Here is a 20,544-nt window from a genome sequence, read left to right as displayed (position 1 = left end):
AGGCGGAGCTTTTGACACTCTCTGGTATAGAAACTGACCAATCAGAACCTAATCTGGGTGAACTACAAAGGCAGAACCCAAGGTGGGGGCTGAGGAGGGGTTTTAAGGGCAGCAGCTGTTTGGTGTAAGGTGTAAGAAAGCAGTTCAGTTTTTAATGACCAGTTTGGCAGTATAGTGCATATGGCTGGCTATCAGTCCAGATGTAGGGATTATGTATTTTTGTCTGCCAAGAGCATCTCCTCCTGCTGAAAAAGGCTCCCCCCACCCCATTTAAGCAATCCTATCCTATATAATCCTATCTAATAATAGAGAAACATGGTAATTAGCTGTAACTTCGCAGCCCTTCCCATTGGCTAATCAGCGAGATATGCAAATTAACTGCCAACCAAGATGGCGGCCGGCAGCCAGGCAGCTGAAGCAAACATGAGGCTTGGTTGCCCCGGCGATGGAGGAAGCCAAGGTTCCCCACCTGCTGCAGCCAAGCTCTGAGCTCCGGATGCAACAATGTTGCAATTATAGAAGCTAAACAAACCCCAGGTACCTGCTTTTCAGCCGCCAGCGGGCTCAGAGCTTAGAGCGCCAGTGATGGCAACAGAGTTTCAATTATAGAATCTAAACAAACCCAGATACCTGCTTTCAGCCAGCCACGGCCTCAGAGCTGGCAACGGCCTCAGAGCTGGAGCCGGCTCTCAGCTCCAGTGACAGCTATAGAAGGTAAATAAATCGCAGCATAAAAAAAAAGGAAAAAAAGAGCCTGGGAGCTTCAGTCGCCCGCCAGCCTGAAAACAGCCCTCAGCCCCTCACCCAGACTGGCCAGGCACCCCAGTAGGGACCCCCACCCTGAAGGGTGTGTGACCAGCTGCAAACAGCCATCAGCCCCTCATCCAGGCTGGCCAGGCACCCCCACCCTCTTCCGGGACACCCTTCAGGGCAAACCAGCTGGCCCCCACCTGTGCACCAGGCCTCTATCCTATATAGTAAAAGGGTAATATGCAAACTGACCCTAACAGCAGAAGGACTGGGAATGACTGATCACTATGACACACACTGACCACCAGGGGGCAGACGCTCAATGCAGGAGCTGCCCTCTGGTGGTCAGGGCGCTCTCACATGGGAGGAGCTCTGCTCAGCCACAAGCCAGGCTGATGGCTGCCAGTACAGCAGTGGTGGTGGGAGCCTCTCCTGCCTCCTCAGCAGTGCTAAGGATGTCCGACTACAGTTTAGGCCTGCTCCCCGCTGGTAAGTGGACATCCCCCGAGGGCTGCCGGGCTGCCAGAGGGATGCCTGATTGCCATCTTAGGCCCAATCCCCTGGGGAGCGGGCCTAAGCCAGCAGGTGGTCATCCCCTGAGGAGTCCCATACTGCGAGAGGGCACAGGCTGGGCTGAAGGACCCCCTCCCCACCCCCCCGAGTTCACAAATTTTTGTGCTCTGGGCCTCTAGTCTATTTATAAAAGGGTAATATGCTAATTAGACCAGGTTGACCGGCCATCTTTGGGACATCTGACTTCCTTCCAGACAAAGCCATGGTGGTGGGGGCCAAGGCAGGGGCAGTTAGGGGTGATCAGGCCAGCAAGTGAGGGCCGTTGGGGCTGAGATCAGTCCAGCAAGGGAGGGCAGTTAGGGGCGATCAGGCAGGCAGAGGCAGTTAGGTGCGATCAGGCCGGCAGGGGAGAGCAGTTAGGGGCGAGATCAGGCTGGCAGGGGAGGGCCATTGGGGGCGAGATCAGGCTGGCGGGGGAGGGCAGTTGGGGGCAATGAGGCTGGCAGGGGAGGTAGTTGGGTTCGAGATCAGGCCGACAAGGGAGGGCAGTTAGGGGTGATCAGGCAGGCAGAGGCAGTTAGGGGCGATCAGGCAGGCAGGCCGAGAGGTTTGGGGTGATCAGGCAGGCAGGCATTCTTTTTCGAATGAATGAATGAATGAATGAGTGGTTTTCATTTATGAATTGGGACAATCAGCTATCACCTGATAAATTCTGCAACTTTAATAAAGCTGTAATTTTTAGGAGATGGTGCAGAAATACCTTGAAGTAGGAGTAAGAAGATAATTCTCTAACCTAGGCGAACCACTTCTCTGGACCTTGATTTCCTGAGTTATTCTAGAAAATATGAGACTCTACTTTGTCCATTGAAAGATTCTTAACAGATGTAAACTGGACTATTGTTCTGGAGAATAAGCAAATTTTATTACAACTCCTGTGCTTTGATGTAATTTCTACTGTTTTACAAAATTTTTATGATAGTTGAAAATTTGTGAGGAAAGATATATAATCATAAGTCATCCTGTCATGTAACAGTACAAATATTTGAAAAGTAATAAACATAATTAAAAATTCTTATTTTAGGGCCTCATAATTTCTTTTCTTTTTTGGTTTTTTAATTTTGATTTATTGGGGTGACATTGGTTAATAAAAGTATATAGTTTTCAGGTCTACAGTTCTATAATACATCATCTGTATAATGTATTGTGTGTTCACCACCCAAAATCAAGTCTTCTTTGTCACCATTTATCCCCCACTATCCCTCTTCTACCTCCCTCCACCCTCTTTTCCCTCTGGTAATCACCATACTGTTGTGTGTGTCTAAGGGTTTTTTTGTTTGTTTTGTTTTTGCTTAATTCCTTCACCTTTTTCACCCAGCCCCTCTAGCTGCTGCCGGTCTGTTCTCTATCTGTATTTTTTCCCCATCTATATATGACTTTTGCACATGCTTCATTTCATTACCCCTCACAGCTTAAACTCCAGATTAATATTTTATGTTACTTTTAAGTTTTAGGTACAATTTTACTACCATTATTTTAATAGTTTTTGCTCTTGGACTTCCTTAATATTTTCCTGTTCCATGTATTTTAGTAAATAAGTACAGTTGGGCAGAATAATGGATACTATTTGTGGTCTTGAAAGATAATCTTTGTTTTTTATAAAATGAAAAATCAGTATTTTTTACTAACTGGTAACATCTTATGTGTGCTGTTTGTCAAGCCATTCAGCCTCTTTGTGATTTACTTTCAATATCTATAAAATTGGGGTAATAATTCTCATAGAGTTGTCAATATGATTAAATGAGATAAATATCTGTAAATAACTTTTAAAAGTTTTCTGTACATAATAAATGCTCATTAAAAGTTGACTTTAATTGTTACTGTTGATGATGATAGTGATAATGTACCAACATTTCTTTTTGCAACCTTTTCCATATGTGATTAATTGTTTATTTTAGCCCTGTAGTAACACCGGACCATTAATTTTTTATTGCTACCTGATATTTCTCTATTATTTCTCCCCATTTTATCATAGAATTTGATGGGTTCTTTTCTAAATTTCTATTAAACTTTAGGATTAATAATAGACAGTAATTTATATATAATTGTTGAACACAGAATTGAGTGACAACAATCAAATGTCAAAAGGCTTTTTAAATAATATAGTTTTAAGAAGTACATGTCGGAGCTCTTATTTTACTCTTTGAAAAACATCTGCTTAATGGAGATTCAAGTCTATCAAAGTTCATCTGTTTACCTGCCATTATATTCTACTTGACTATTATAATTCCATTTTTTACATTTGTAATAATTTCCATACTTTCTGATATTTATATCAGACTAGAGGCCTGGTGCATGAATTCATGCATGGGTGAGGTCTCTCAGGGTGGCCTTGGAGATCGGGCCCCAGCTCAAGCCCTCAGCCTTGCAGCCCTACCTGACACCCCGCCTTGGCCTGGCACCACCCCCTCACCTGCTCCACCATCCCACCTACGGGGCAATTGATCATGGCCAGCCCCACCTGGCTCCCTCAGTGCCTGGGAGCCAGGCAGCGGCCCTGCCCCCTGCTGTTGCCACTGCTGGTTGCCATCTGGAGGGCGATTGATGGGGCAATTGGACCCCTGCTCGCACCCACCTTGCACCCACTCGCTCAACCATCCTCCTGCTCATCAGGGCCGGCAGCGCTTCCACTGCCACCCGCTGCCAGCGCCGTGTGGCTGACGCCCACCATTTTTCGTGCCCCCCCCCCCAGTGGTCAGCGCACATCATAGCAAGCGGTTGAACTCCCAGTCTCAGGGTCAAATGACCACCCGAGGGGACAATTTGCATACTAGGCTTTTATTATATAGGATGCTTACAGTGTAGCATCTTTACTCTAGAAATTTAGAAGATAATTTGAAGTAACTTTTAGTGGATGATATATCTTTAAAAAGTATATTATGATTTTGAGGTGAATATAGATGACAAACTTCTTTTAAGAAAATAAATCACTTGCTTTTTTACCACATTCAGTTTGCAGCTAAGGGTGCTAAATGTTTAGTACATGGGAAATGTTACAAGTAGCAGAGTCTAGTTTACACAAAGCCTTTCTGTTTATATTCTTCGAGTTAGAGCTGCTGCATGCATTAAAACTTCTATGATTTTAGTCACTATCTGCTGAAATTTTAAATTTGGGGCATATTATGTTTATACCAAAGAACAAAACTGAAATTATGTAATTATCTAATTGAATCGATTTCACAATATTCACTGTTCCATAGTAAAAGTTGCTCTGCAGTGTCACTCCTTTTAAACCATTTAATCAAAGTTTCTTAAAGCTTTAGTTTTAAAAAATGTAAGTAGTGTAGTGGTGGAAGTTGAACTCTGCTTATTCATAGTTCACCAACATTTCATTTATTAAAATTTGCATCTTATTTTCTTAGCCATACTATTTAAATACATTATTTTGATCATAAGAATAAAAGTTTCCAGGTTTTATTATGCAAACTTTATAGTGACCATAATAGATTAGTATGTTATTTTGAGTAATTTGCCTTGAGGAAAAACATATAATTACAAGACTGGAAAATTGAGTGATTCTTAGAGCATTAGCAGTATACTTTCAAGGAACCAAAGAGTTGATGATACTGATGTTTTATGGATAATTTCATTCAAAAGTGATGGTATTCCTTCCTGATGGAGATTTATTACTACTTTTGTCTGATTAGATAGGATCTGTGTCACTGAGAAGGAAAAAGGTTTTCCTGAAAAAATTATTAAGAATTTAAAAGAGAAGAGGAAAGGGTGGGGGAGAAGAGGGTAATGAAGGTTGTGGGTGGAATTAACTAAGATTATGAGATGTAAGGGCCTGCTTTGTTATAAAGAGCCCAGAGAGAAGGTGAGAAGATTGTGGAAAAGAGAGTAGGGGTTAACAGCACTGTCTACACTCCATGAAGACACTTTTGGCACAAGGAAACCTTTTTGCTATTTGGATCCTTTTAGGTGTGTGGATTAAAAGGGAGAAAATGTGTAATTCGTTAATCATATATCAACTAGAGGCCCGATGCATGAAGATTCGTGCAAGAATAGGCCTTCCTTCCCTTGGCTGCCAGCACCGGCTTCCCTGCGGCACCCAGGACCCAGGCTGCTTCACTCTGGCTGCCGCCGCCACCCACCAGGACCCGGGCTGCTTTGCTCCTGCCACTGCCAGACACCCAGGACCCGGGCTGCTTTGCTCCAGCCGCTGCCGGCACCCACCAGGGGCATACTCTGAGCCCAGTTGCGGCTCCTTGGAGCACGCCCCCAACCCTGGTGTGTGTCCACTGGGGCTGGGGGCAGCACACAGTCCCCTCCCACCCATCTGCACACACAGCTCCTCCTGAGCTAGTCGAGACGCCGGCTAATTTGCATATTACCAATTTCACATATATATATATATATATAGGGAATGTATAAATCAGATGTTCACAACTTTAAAAAAGCATTGATTATGCTTTCATGCTACTTAGGGAACACCTTTGTTATGAGTGGTATGGAAATACTAATGTACTAGGCATATTTACCATTTTATTACTTTCTGTATTTATGTCTCTGTATTAAAATCTGAAATGTAGAGATGATAATATCCAAATGTGCCATGTTAAAATGTGTTATTAATTATTATGGATACTATGAAAATAAAAGACTAACAAATAGTAATTAATTTTATTTAAGGGACCAGTCTAAGCTTTTGTCAGTTTGTAATTTCAATTTATGTTTCCTTTCAATAAGTTTCATAGGAGAATTTACAAAGGGATCCCACTCCAGCTCCGAGGTGAAGTCTGGGCTCTACTTCTTGAGATCCCGAAAATGAAAGAAGAAACAAGGGACCTTTATAATGTGAGTATCTGACGCCAACCTGTTATTTTGAAATTCAAAAGTAAAATTCATTTCTTTAAGCATTCAAGGTGATGTAAAGTATTCATATCATCATTTGAAATTATATGATAGAGGCCCAGTCCACAGATTCATGCACTGGATGGGTCCCTCATCCTGGCCTGAGCCCTCTTGCAATCCGGGATGCGAGTGAAGCAGATTCTGGGCCAACAGTGCCCTAGCAGCAACCTAACCCACAGCTGATTCTGTGAGGAATTGGGCTACCTCCTCCCTCATCTGTGGGTCCGGGGTGCGGGAGAAGCAGAGTCGGGGCCAACAGTGCCCTAGCAGCAACCTAACCCATGGCAGATTCCATGATGAATTGGGCTCCCTCCTCTACTCATCGGAGCGTCTGCCCTCTGGTGGTCATTGCGCATCATAGCTACCAGGCGAACGGTCAAACGGTTGCTTAGGCTTTTATATATACACTAGAGGCCTGGTGCACAGAAATTTGTGCACTCGGGGGGGTCCCTCAGCCCAGCCTATACCCTTTTGCAGTCTAGGACCCCTCGGAGGATGTCCACCTGCTGGCTTAGGCCCACTCCCTGGGGAATCGGGCCCAAGCTGGTAATCAGACATCCCTCTGGCAGCCCAGCAGCCCTCGGGGGATGTCCACTTGCCAGCAAGGAGCAGGCCTAAGCTGCAGTCGGACATCTTTAGCGCTGCTGAGGAGGCAGGAGAGGCTCCCACCACCACTGCTGTACTGGCAGTTGTCAGCTTGGCTTGTGGCTGAGCAGAGCTCCCCCTGTGGGAGCACACTGACCACCAGGGGGTAGCTCCTGCATTGAGCGTCTGCCCCCTGGTGGTCAGTGTGTGTCCTAGTGACCAGTCATTCCCAGTCATTCTGCTGTTAGGGTCAGTTTGCATATTACCCTTTTATTATATAGGATAAAGGCCTGGTGCACGGGTGGGGGCCGGCTGGTTTGCCCTGAAGGGTGTCCTGGATCAGCATGGGGGTCCCGCTGGGGTGCTTGGCCAGCCTGGGTGAGGGGCTGATGGGTGTTTTCAGGCTGGTCACACCCCCTTCAGGGTGGGGGGTCCCCACTGGAGTGCCTGGCCAGTCTGGGTGAGGGGCTGAGCACTGTTTTCAGGCTGGCTAAGCCCCCCGGCGACGTAAGCTCCCAGCCTCTTTTTTTTTCCTTTTTTTTAATTCTGGGATTTATTTATCTTCTATAATTGAAACTTTGTAGTCTTGAGAGGAGCTCAGAGCCGGCCAGGGTGGGCGGGAGGGAAGCTTGGCTTCCTCCATCACCAGGGGCAACCAAGCCTCCTGCTCGCTCCAGCTCCGTGGCCACAGCCCGCTGAAAGCAGGTATCTGGGGTTTATTTACCTTCTATAATTGAAACTTTGTTGCCTTGAGAGGAGGTAGCAGCCAGCCAGGAAGCTTGGCTTCCTCCATCATTGGGGCAACCAAGCCTCCTGCTCGCTCCAGCTCCGTGGCTGCCGGCCGCCATCTTGGTTGGATTAATTTGCATATAGTCGCTCTGATTGGCTGGTGGGCATGGCTTAACGTGTAGCGAAGGTACAGTCAATTTGCATGTTTGTCTTTTATTAGTGTAGATGGCTTAATGAGACTTAAACATGGGTAAGTATAAATTATATAAATTAAACGTGGATGAAATTCCACTAAATTGACAGCAGAGAGTGTTTTAAAAGCAAACCCACAAGGAAGAAAAAATAGGAGAAGAGATAACAGGTGCCAATTTTTGAAAACCAGAATTCAGACAGATACTTTGTAGTCTTAGCAAACCTGAGAAAACTAATCATAGACTAGTAGTGAGAAATTGGAGAAGCACTTGATTTATATTTCAGAATCTCCAAAAGTTTTGATAATTGCTTAATTCCAGGTACCTCTGGAAGTGGAAGTGAAGCTAAACATAGTAGAAGTGGTTAACAGTCTGTTGCAGAAGCAGTTAGAGCCCTTAAGTCTCCTTCCCCAACCCAAGCAGGAGATTGGAGGTTCACCATTTGGAGAGGGTAAAACAGAGGGCCTCTGGGCTGGAGAACACAGGCATTGCTGAGGGTGGGCTGCTGTGGTGCAAGCACGGAGAAATTGAATATCCTGAATTTGGGGCATTGCAGCCTTTCCTTCTACTCAGCTCCCAGAACATCGACTGCTGGGTGCTTGTCTTTTTGGCAGATCAGAAGTGCCTTCTCTGGGGAATCTGACCACCCTAAGAAAATGAGCCCAAAGATGCTGACTTAGGGGAGCCCCAGTGAAACTGTCCAGCCACTGAAGACAGTTGTGAATCCCCACCTCTGCACACAGAGCTTTCCACCAGCTGTTAGTCTCCTACTTTTAAATATAAGAGACAACGAAATATCTCTGTTCATTTGAGGAAAGGAGCTAATATGAAAGAGAAATGAGGAGAAATGGTAATAAAGGGACTTGGAAGAAACAGACCAGAAGAAAACAAAAAAACTATCAATATCTTCAGAAGGATAAAAATAGACATTGCATCCATAAAACAAGTATAGAATGCTCTTAAAAGGAATATTTGAGAACAGCAAAGAGTTTAGGATTATAAAAATGATAATAGAAATGAAAGATTCTAGAGGAGGGTTGAAAATAACAATTGAAGAAATTTCCCAGAAAGTAGATTATGAAGTCAAAGAGATGGAAAATATAAGAAAATTAAATGACAGCCCAGGAGATCCAACACTGTAATAATAAGAGTTCCAGATAGAGAAAATGGGGTCGTGGGAGGAGAGGCTGGGGAAATCAACAAAGGAATTATTGAAGAAAATTGTTCAGAACTGAGAGATGTATGAGTTTTTAAGATTGAAAAGATCCATCAAGTGTCCACTCCTGTGGCTAAAAATAGATCCAAACCAAGCACAAAAATGTGAAGTTTCAGACCTGGAGAGAGAAACTCCTATAAGCTTCTAGAGAGAAAAAATAGACTTCATATAAAGAAGCATGAATTAGAATGGAAACACTGAAGTTAGAAGACAATGAAGGCAATGCCTTTTGAGCAAAAATATTTTCCAATTTAAAATTCAAAATGGCCAAATAAGAAAGGAGGTAGCTATCAGGCATTCAAAGTTTCAAAAAATACACCCTTTCACAGGAGCTACTGGAGGATGTGGTCCTCCGGAACAAGGAAATAAACCAGGAAAGAAGATGTGAAATGTAGGAAACAGGGGACCCAAGCAAAGAGATGCCTAGCAGATGGTACAGAGAGACCCCAAGGATAGTGCAGTAGCCCAAACTAGAGCAGGTCAGGAGGCTCTGGGAGCAATGTCTGCAAACAGTTGAAATTGAGAAAATACCCCTTCTATTTGAGCCTCACCAGAAGAGATTTATGCAACTTAAAGTGAGTTTGGGATTGAGTTAGTGACAGCTGTTTAGAAGACAAGCAAATCAAAAAATAATGCAATGATCAGCTCCAAGAAAAACAAGAATATTGTGTTGGAAAGAAAAAATAAATTATAGTGGACTACATGGCTTAGCTATGAAGAGCTTTTACATAGCAATGCAAACTCCAAAAAGTTCTCTATCCAAAATTAGTTTCTACCTCTATTGATAGGACAGGAGGGAAAAAGGGGATGGGAAAAGAGGAAATGGGAGTAGTAGAGATGGGGCATGAATGGGAGAGAAACTTTTCATTGTGTACCTTTTTATATTTTTTCATGTTTGAACAATGGGAATGATTTTCCTAAACCAAAAGAACTTTTAAAATGAAAATTATTTAATATTTGTCATAGACTTTTCAAAAGCTGATTTTCATAAAAATGTGCTTTTATCCCCCCTTTTTTTCCTCTTCAGAAATTAAAACTCAGAGCACGTGGTTGTTCACCTGATATCAGACAAATAGACCTTGATGTCAACCGCACATTTAGGGACCATATTATGTTTAGAGACAGATACGGTGTTAAGTAAGTAAAGTTTAATATCATGCATTGTAAATAGCCTTTGTAAGTAGTCTGAATCAAAATCTTTATTAACTTAAAATGTGAGTGTTAGAATGCCTCCTAAAGACTAATCTTCATTCAGGTCATGAAGTTTTACACTTTGCAGATCATTTGGTTCATGTTGTGTGAAACTTAGGTTCAAAGTTAACTTAAACTTGTAAATTTTTTACATAGTTGGTGCTATAAAATTGTTAAAGAATCATTTTATGATGTGTGAATTCTTAAAAATATGGCACTTTATTAAAAGTCTTAGAAAAGAAATTATAGATTGTGTTGCTTTTCGAGAACTGTGTCAGTGATAAATATATCCCTATAACCATGACCTCATATGGAGATGAAACTTAAAAAACTTCAGTTAGATGAATGAATGAAATGACTATGACAGTTATGAATGAAAGGTATAGTTTTGCTGACCTCTATATTGGTTAGGGTTCAACCAGAAAAACAGAAACCAATAAAAGATATACAGGTTGTCCCCAAAAATGTATATACACTTTAACAGCTGATAGTTCAATTTTGAAAATGAAATGTATTTTAATAAACACTGCCTTTATAATTATTCAAAGTGTGTGTACATATTTGGGGGGGGGGGAGCAAACTATATATTAAAGAGAATTATTGTGAGGAATTGGCTTTCACAGTTTTGGTGCTGACTAGGCAGGTCTGAGTTCCAAAGGGCAGGCTGGGACTCTTGGGCATGAGCTGGAACTGTTGACACAGGAGGAATTTCCTCTTCAGAGAAGCCACAGATCTGCTCTTAAAGCCTTTTAGCTGATTGAATCAGGCCCACCCAGACTATCACAGCCGTGGGCAAACCGGATCCGGCCCATTTGAAATGAATAAAACTATTGAAAAAAAAGACCGTACCCTTTTATGTAATGATGTTTACTTTGAATTTATATTAGTTCACACAAACACTCCATCCATGCTTTTGTTCCACCCCTCCGGTCCAGTTTAAGAACCCATTGTGGCCCTCGAGTCAAAAAGTTTGCCCACCCCTGACTAGGATGATCTGCTCTTACTTAAAGTCAACCAATTGTAGATTTCAACCACATCTGCAAAATACCTTCTTTATAGCAACACCTATTATAGTCTCACCATGTTGACAAAGTTGACCATCACAGTCAACCCTTGTCAATTTAATTTCCATATAAAGACAATAACAAAGTTATACCTTGCCCTGACTGCTTATGACTGAATATGTTAACTCCTTCCCCAAAAAGGATGTCTGTTTACTGTTCTGCTTTAATATTCTATGAGCTAATTACTATGATATAAAATTAACTGTTGTTACTATATCTCATACGGTGATAAGGAAAAAGAGAAGGAAGAAAAAATATTTTTAACATATACAAACATATACCAAAATAAGAAAAATATACTAATTTATAATCTTTATTTCTGCGATTGGGCATGTGGTCAGAGCTGGTTTATAACTCTTTCCACTATCCAGTCCCTAATTCCTTTTCCCTCAGCAAGTACTTCCACTGGCTGTGGTTATGCACCTGGTGAGGTGACCTAAACCTTTACTCCTGAACGGTCTCGACCATTAGCAACCCATCCTGAATTGGATTGTTGTAGTTTTCTATTGACTTGAATCACAAGTTTTGGTAATGCTAACATCCGAAATGTCCTATTATTTTAGACATACTCTTCCTTATGTCCATTATGTAGTGGCAACTCAGATTCCCCTCAATAATCAGGATCAGTCATCCCAGACAGTTTTTTGCCTTTTGATTCAGAGGCAAGAGGAGCCCAAAGTGTCTGGGTGGCAGTCTCAAATTCCAGTTCAGTGGAATCGTTGTGTTTCCTGGTAGAAGCCTTCCTCTCTTTGAAACTAAGACCTTTAGACTGCCAGAGAGCCTAAGGTTGATGGGAAGAGAAACAAACATTTTGCTAGTAAAATACCAGAGATAATAGTGGGTGGAGCCCTTCCCACTTCCACCCCTTCAGGCTTGGACCCCTGGATCCTGGCTATGGGAGATGGCACCATATATTGCAGGCTGATTTAAAGCATATACAACCTCCTGGAAGACATTGCTCAGTCTTACAGTTTTGTACACCTAGCTGGCTGGCACTGTAACTGAGGCCATTCCATGGTTCTATAGGGTCAGTTGCTTCCATGGGGATGATTTTATAGTGAGAATAGTTCAGTGAAAGAAGGCAACGAATTTAAGTAATTGTGAAGCCTATTGTGCTTTTTGGCATAAATTCTTTCTATCAAAATGAATGTTATCTAACCTCAAATTTATACCATATAGAAATTGTTAAAATTTGAGCTTGGGATCATTTCTTTATTATATTAGTAATTTTCGGTGGATTATCTGTTTTCAGTCAACCTATTTTTTTAAGTTTATAATTTTTAAAATGTGTGAAATAACTAGGTTGTGTTCACTATGATTTTTTTCCGCCCCCCCTTCTAGGCAACAGTCCCTGTTCCATGTTCTTGCTGCATATTCTATTTATAATACGGTAAGTTGGAGCATGCCTGCCTGTAGCTCTTTGGGGAGTATTCTGAGAAACAGGAGAATCTTTCCACACTCCCTTCCTAACAAGGCCCTTTGGGCTGAGTTTCTTCATGTCAGAACTAGATGGTCTCCACAGCCTTTGATCTCTGCAGATCTCTTCAGGGCTCCTTACAGTGACCCTGGGTCTAGAGCAAAGCTGATTTGGAAATGGGAAAGATCATAGCATATCAGTGAATCTCACTTTTTCCCTCTTTCTCCAGCCTGTTTGTTTTATTATTTTTGTGTTCTTGTTTGTTTTGTTTTTATTTTAAGCAAACAGGACTGGGAATGACCAGCAGTAGAAGGACAGGAAGTTGGTAACTAGATTAATTTTTGTTTTGCACTTTATACATTCAGTACTGCCTGTGCCTACTTGCTATTCCAAAGAGCAGGCTAAGACTAACCTTTCTGGTAATGGAACATGTTGTTCTTAAAAGGTATTTATCATTCTGGGGGAGATTATAATTTTAGGCAAGATCAATTAAGGTTGAGCCTAATTTGTATGTTAAGTAAATGCTTGTTGACTAGGTTTCAGGCAGGACAGCCTTAGACCTTGAGATATGTCATTTTTATTATAATGAAAACCTTTAAGTTACAAGGGACAGAAATCCCAAACTAGGACAAGTTAAAAAGGAGTTTATTATAGGGACTTCTCATAGAAATGAAGCAGTAGTTGGACCTCCTGGGTGTTGAAGCTGGTGCGAAGCCTTCGGTGAGAAAGAGCTACACTTTTTCTCTCTTCCTCTTGAGCTGACTCTGATTACCTCTGTAAACTGTTTATTTCAGTATTTCTCTCTCCAGTTGCTTTCTTTGCCTACTTATCAGTTTTTCCATGGCTAAAATTGCATCCACAGACTCACCATGACCACTCTATTCAAGGACACACTACCATCTGGTTACAGTCTCTGGCTTCATTCAGATTTCCTGGAAAGAGTTTGTGATTAGCCAGTGCAGCCAATTAATTGTTCCCCTGGGGTCAGATGTCCTCTTCTGCTCCATCAGCTTTGGTTCATGTACACCTACGGCCACTTGATGAGCAGGGGACCTGGGGCGAGTGGGCAGTTCTCAGAGAAGGGGCACAGGCTGCAAATGTGTGTACATAAAGGTCCAGAAATCTAGAGAAGGCTGGACAGTGAACTGGGAACTGTAGGAGGAGAGAGATTTGCCAGCATCTGAGCAAAGAAGAGGAATATTGAGCTGAGAATCATACATAAAAAGAAAAACAAAACAAAACACTGCTAGTGCTTTTTATACAAGGTATAACAGTATTGAACAGTATTACCCCAGATTATATTGTTGGCATTTAAAAAAAATTAGATTGAGACTTTGTTCATACCTCTACATTTATTCTTGAACACAATTTTATTCTTTCATAGTATGTGGCTCAGTACTATGAAGATTTTAATATTTTTCTCATTCAAGAATTGCTCATTCAATAATGTATTTAGGCATTTTCTGATTATTTTATAGGTCAGTTTTATATGTGCATATGCATGTAATTTGATCTTAAAACTCCCAGTTTCTTTGTTCTCATTTGCTCTTCAGGAAGTTGGATACTGTCAGGGGATGAGCCAGATCACAGCTTTACTCCTTATGTATATGAATGAAGAAGATGCCTTCTGGGCCCTGGTCAAACTCTTCTCAGGTCCCAAACATGCCATGCATGGTAAGAAAGCCCCATAGTTATCCTATCTAATAAAGAGGGAATATGCTAATTGACCCTCATGCCATTACAAAGATGGTGGCACCCACAGCCAATAAGGAGGGAATATGTTAATTGACTGCCCCACCTCGCAAAGATGGTGGTGCCCACAGCCACAAGATGGCCGTCAGGGGAGGGAAGTTGTGAGTGACTAGGCCAGCAGGGGAGGGTAGTTAGGGGGGACTGGGCTGGCAGGGGATGGCAATTGGGGGGGGACCAGGCCAGCAGGGGAGGGCAGTTGGGGGCAACCAGGCTGGCAGGGGAGGGCAGTTGGGGGTGATCGGGCCAGCAGGGGAGGGCATTTGGGTGCGATCATATGGCAGGGGAGTGGCTAGGCGGTGATCAGGCTGGCAGGCAGAAGCGGTTAGGGGCAATCAGGCAGGCGAGTGGTTGGGAGCCAACAGTCCCAGATTCTGAGAGGGATGTCCCCTGAGGGGTCCCAGATTGGAGAGGCTGCCGGCTGGGCTGAGGGACCCCCCCACCACCACCACCACCACCGGGCATGAATTTCATGCACCGGGCCTCTAGTCATAAATAATAAGCAAGGGAGAGTGAAAGAAGGTAAATTAAAGCACAAACTTTGGAAGATGCTTGGAAGAGTTAAGTACAAAAACTTACTTCTGGGGGCTTATTCAGTTAATTAGTGTTTGTTACTAATTTTTTATTTCACTCTTCTTTATTGAACTCTTCTAATTTTTTTCTGTTCACATTTATATTCCTTTGTGTTTACCCCAGAGTATATTGTTGGCATTTAAAAATTCTTTTTTTAGTTGCCCCTCCAATCAGAATAAACTAATTTATGTTAGGAGGAATTTAGAAAAGCTGTATTATTGGGAGAAATAAAAGATGCCTTTTGATCAAAACTTTTAAATAGTCATACAATTATCACTTCAGTGAACTGTTTATTATTGACTGGATATTGTGATTTATAACTCTTTGTCAAAGAATAGTGATTGAAAAATGGTGCTTAAAGTGTTTAAAGAAAAGGTACATAAGAACTAAGTAGTTTTGTAACAAGTGTATGTTCTAGTTTTTTCAGCTGTAAAATTGATTCCATTTTACATAAAAGGTTGGTAACACATTCTGGATACTTTTTTTTTTAAGTTAAAAGATTGATTTTAATATTGTGAAGCATATGCAATGAATTTTATTTAAGAATTTGGATTCCAACTTGTATTGGAAATAAAAGTGACATATGTCCCAAATAGTGCAAAATTATTTTCCCAATGCCATTCATGTGATAATACCAAATAAAAGCAAAATCTAACACCAATCACTCCAAGAATGGGTCATGTAAGTTCTGTTGGTGAATATTTAAACCTATATTCTGGGGAACGTGCCACATGTTTAAAGTGACATTTTAACATGACCTTCCATAGTTCACAGTTTATTAAATCTCACATGACTTCCCATAGTTTATAGTTTATTAAATCTTACATTCTTACTATGTGGGTGGCTGGGGTGTATTTTGTATGTGTGTATACGTGCATATGTGCACTCATGTGTGTTAGCATTTGGTTATTTCCTTCAGTGTTCCTTGTGAATTTTTAAAAGATAAATACTATATTTATGGCAACTGTTTCTGGATACTCTGCACCCCATGAACAGACTCCAAAAGTCTGACATATTACATTAAATGCCTTTCAATAGCATGATTTAAAAAGCATCTTAGAGGAAAAATAACTGCCTGTCAGTCTTTATTTTGCTTTACCATGGGATGGTGTTGCTGATATATGTTGAAATACAGTGGAATGTTATAATTTAAGTATATGTAAATATGTAGAAGACTGCCCTATTTTAGAAAAGTTATTTTTTTGCATTTTATATATGGAAGTATCATTTATAAATATATACAATAAAGTGAGGGCTGAAGAAATGAGATTTAAAATATCAAGTCTGGGATATCACTGAAAAGTGAAGGAATATTAGGTATCTTTGCTAGTACTTGTTATTGAAGGGCAGTACTTTTAAAATACAGACTTCTTGAGATTCTTCCAGTTTCCATCACTATCAAATTGACCATGAAAGTGGCACAGACAGAGATATGGATTTTTTAATGAAATCATTTCACTGGAAAATATTACTAGGGAAGGAATAGAATCTCCGTGGAAATTTTTACACACACCTTAGCAAACAGAATTAGTTATGAAATAGCCCTTCCCCAAAATATATAAAGCAGTGTTTCCCAAAAGTGTGTGAGGAACATGGTTTTACTTTGGGAAACAGATGTTTTGTGGGGTAAAAGCAGTTTTCAAGATCAAATATGTCTGGGAGACTGAGTTAAGCAAAGAAAAATGTTTCTGTAGTCTATAAAACAACTGAGAAACTTTAAGAAGCTCATACATCAGGGTTATCTAGGGACGGCATATGTAGCACACAGTATTTGCCCTGGATTCTTTTTTCAAAAACAATATTAACATCTTTCAAAGTTACATGCCCAGGTTGTTAAATACAAATATGGAAAAATTGTGAATCCATTAAGTGTATATCCTTTTTAATGGAATGTGTAGAATATCTAAAAGAAAACTTGTGAATAAAAATAGATGTAAGATTCCATGAATTAAATACACAAAATTAATACTGACTTACTATTTATAATTAGTTGCCATCTAGAAATCTTATATATTACTAGAGGCCCAGTGCACAAAATTTGTACACTGGTAGGGTCTCTAGCAGCTGGCGGCAGCCGGCTTGGGCCTCCCTCCCTTCCCCCGGCTGCCTGCCACAAGCCAGGGCCTTCCTCCCTTCCCCTGGCCAGCCCCACCCCCTAGTCAAACTCTCAGTTGAGGGGATAATTTGTATACTATGGTTTTATTATATAGGGTATTGTATAATCACTTGGGATAAAGTTCCATTTTTGATATAACATTGATCACATGGTGCCAATGTTTTTATCTGCTGTTAAATATCACTTATAAAAAGATTCAAAGTGCTAAAAACTTTGAAGCATGATACTAATTAAATTGTTAAGAGTAAATCTTGAAAAAGTAATGAAATGTTTGTTGTGTAATATATTAACAATAAAACAAAATGATAAGAAATCAGAGTTAGAATAACCTATAAAAATTTGCACATTAAAGATATGGCCCAATACTTTAAGAGAACAAATAATCTTGATAAATGACTTCAGTTTTCATTTTTTCTTAGCTTCTTCGTTTTCCTTTTAATTTGGAAATATCCTGTTCTCTTTTATATTTTTATTAGGTTATAGGAGATCTTTAAAAAGCAAATACTATGCTACAGGGTTTTATTAATCAAAGCTCATACACAATTATTTTTTTGGTGGGGAGGAAAAATATTTTGGTAACTACTGGATTTATTTTTTGTTATTGACAGTTAAAAATGAAAAAAAGATTGTATTTTAAAATAGGAATTTTTATTGGTCTTATTTAAGAAATATTATTTTTATGTTTGTATTCTAGGCTTTTTTGTCCATGGTTTTCCTAAACTCTTGAGGTTTCAAGAACATCATGAAAAAATACTGAATAAATTTCTGTCCAAGCTTAAGCAACACTTGGTAGGTAGACGTGACATTGACTTAAACCCACTTACACCAAGAATAAAGCTAGCAGAATTGAGTGCAGCCTTTGGTCCCAATTACCTTATCAATTTATGTTGTTGTCCATTTCATTTAGTATGCAGTTATAATTCCCAATTGTTTAAGAACATTGGGTTTGTGAAATTTAATATTGATCAACTATCACAGCCCTCACTCAAACTTCTTTGAAGCTATATTATTTCAGTAATTTTGAAGGTATTTTTTTAAAAGATTTTTATTGATATTTTAGAGAGAAAGAAAGGGAGAGGGAGAGATAGAAACATCAATATGAATGAAACATTGATTGGCTGCCTCCTGCACACCCCCTAGGAGGGATTGAAATGGCAACCTGGGCATATGCCTTGATCGGGAATCAAACCAGTAATCTTTCAGTAAACAAGATGATACCCAACCAACTAAGCCACACCGGCCAGGGCTTGAAGGTGTTTTTATTGCACAAAAAATATTTTAAAGGTCATATAAACTCATCCTTAGTGAACCATATATATGATCTATGATAAAAAACAGTAGTTTAGTAAAGCAAAGATACTTCACTATAAACTATATTAAAGAGAATCAAAATGTTGTATTATAATCCTGTCATAAGAAGCATTTGATTTTCAAAAGTAAAAAATGAGAGAGGAGAGGAAACAGAGGAAAAATAGAAATCCTCCAGCAACATGAAAAAAGATTTGTAATGAATTGGTTTTATGTGTAGCTTTGACAGCCAGCCCCCTACAGCTTTTGTAACTTTTAGTGTTATATGTCATGTTTTGTTTGCTACAATCCAGAAATTATGAAGTCTCTGTTTTTTCAGGATTCTCAAGAAATCTACACAAGTTTTTATACAATGAAATGGTTTTTTCAATGTTTCCTTGATCGTGTGAGTATTTATTTACAAAACCCAATCATGAAATTATAAATATCAGACAGGGCAAACTATTAATCTTATTTCTTTTTCGTTTTTAATTATAGACTCCCTTTACGCTAAACCTCAGAATATGGGATATCTACATCTTTGAAGGAGAACGAGTTCTTACTGCTATGTCTTATACAATCTTAAAGTTACACAAAAGTAAGAAAAAGTTTAACTATAAAGATTTCACAAAAATCTAGTCATGTTTTAACTCTGAGTTCTCATTTCCTACTCCATTTTCTTTTAGTAGTGATTTTTAAAAATTCCTGAAAATCAGTGAACAAATTATCTTCAGTTGATAATTTACTTTCATTGGTTCTTATGAAGAAGTTTACTTCATTGCAAAGGTCTTTGATTCTTTTCTCTATATCAGTTTCATTTTCATACTTAAACAGTAGGATACAATGTGCTGGTTTTGCTAATAATACTAATTAATAATCTTATTAAGTATTTGTTTTCACTGGGACCCTGTTCTTTTCATCGGTCTGAATCTCAGCTTTGTAATAAGAGAGGAGGGAGACCAAAGAAACCAGGCGTCTTAGTCTAAAGGTCTAGAGAGGATATTTTCCTTTACTGTTTCTTTTATCCAGGAAGAAAAGCATCCAGCTCCTAGGTTTAGACAAGAGATGGGGACACTCCAGCTCATCTATCTGCTTGGCTGCATTGTGGCCTCTGGGGCAAGCATGGCCCATGTCTATAGTTGCCTAAATGCAACAAGGCTTTAAAAAGTCTGCAGCTGCAATATTTCTAGGGCTCAGTAAATTTGATGTGCTATGCCTTGTTTAAAATCAAGAAATGAGAGTTTTTCTTCATAAAATGAAGAACCTTATTCATCTTAATGTCTCAATTCAACCTTAAAAATTATGATTCCTTTTGTAACTTGGGGAGAAGAGAATCACTGAAAGCTTTAGGATTGCATGTGCACTTCTAATTAGGCCACACAACATAGTTTTATGTTCATTGTATTCACTCTCCTTTGTTGTTCTCAAATGATTCATCTGTTTAGCTTCCCAACTAAATTATAATCTAACTAAGGGCCCAGTGCATGAATTCGTGCACCTTAAAAGGAACTGTGGGCCGTGAGGCTGCAGTGGGCACAAGGGCAGGTCTCCGCCCATCCTCTGTGCCTCCACCCAGCCCTTTCTGCCATAGTTCCCTGCCCCCTGTCTGCTGGCAGCCCCACTCCTGCTTCCGCCACTCCCACAAGCTGACGGTGTCAGCCCCGCTTGCACCCGCTGATGGCGTGGAGCAATTGGGGCTGGTGTCAGCAGCGGGTACAAGAGGGGCCAGCACCAGCAGCAGGTGTGAGTGGTGGATGCTGCCCCAATCTCCCCTCAGGAGCAGGGGGAGGTGGAGAAGCCCTGAGGGGCAGTCAGGGCCAGCAGCTGCTGCTCGCACCTGCTGATGGTGCCTAGCAGTCGGGGCCAGCAGCAGGTTTGAGCGGGGCCAGGGCCAGCACTGGCAGCAGATGCAAGCACCAGTGGGACCAAGGTGCACAGGAGCAAAGAATTTTCAGTAACCAGAGACTCTCCCTGATGATAGTGACAGTGCTCCACCTGGTGCCCCTGCTCACCTGCTCCACTATCCTGCTGCAGCCAACACCCCGCCATGTTCCACGCTCTGCAGCCTGCTGCTGATGCCTGCCATGTTCCGCGCGTGCCCTTTGGTGGTCAGCGCACATCATAGCAACCGGTTCAGTTTATTTGCATATTAGCCTTTTATTATAAAGGATTGAATACCCGAGGTCATGTTTTGTAGTTTTTCCCATGCTGTGCTTAGCATTGTTCTAAGCACACGTTAGATACTTTAATAT

General features: G+C 40.8%; 1 protein-coding gene across 4 annotated transcripts in view; it reads left to right on the top strand.

The window, feature by feature from the left end:
• Positions 1–20,544, top strand: part of USP6NL (USP6 N-terminal like) — a 177,593-nt gene that overhangs the window by 127,581 nt on the left and 29,468 nt on the right. For 3 of the 4 annotated variants that reach the window (XM_059664100.1, XM_059664091.1, XM_059664118.1), the window contains 7 exons: positions 6,010–6,117; positions 9,923–10,032; positions 12,492–12,540; positions 14,121–14,241; positions 17,700–17,794; positions 18,633–18,698; positions 18,791–18,890. In XM_059664100.1, coding sequence (XP_059520083.1) covers positions 6,010–6,117; positions 9,923–10,032; positions 12,492–12,540; positions 14,121–14,241; positions 17,700–17,794; positions 18,633–18,698; positions 18,791–18,890 — 649 coding nt within the window. Of the gene's footprint in view, positions 1–6,009; positions 6,118–9,922; positions 10,033–12,491; positions 12,541–14,120; positions 14,242–17,699; positions 17,795–18,632; positions 18,699–18,790; positions 18,891–20,544 lie in introns of those variants that run through there. The other variant, XM_059664109.1, reaches the window with a different exon arrangement.

Source organism: Myotis daubentonii, chromosome 1, assembly GCF_963259705.1.
Source record: "Myotis daubentonii chromosome 1, mMyoDau2.1, whole genome shotgun sequence".
Taxonomy (NCBI): Eukaryota; Metazoa; Chordata; class Mammalia; order Chiroptera; family Vespertilionidae; genus Myotis; species Myotis daubentonii.
This window is presented reverse-complemented; position numbering and strand designations above follow the sequence as displayed.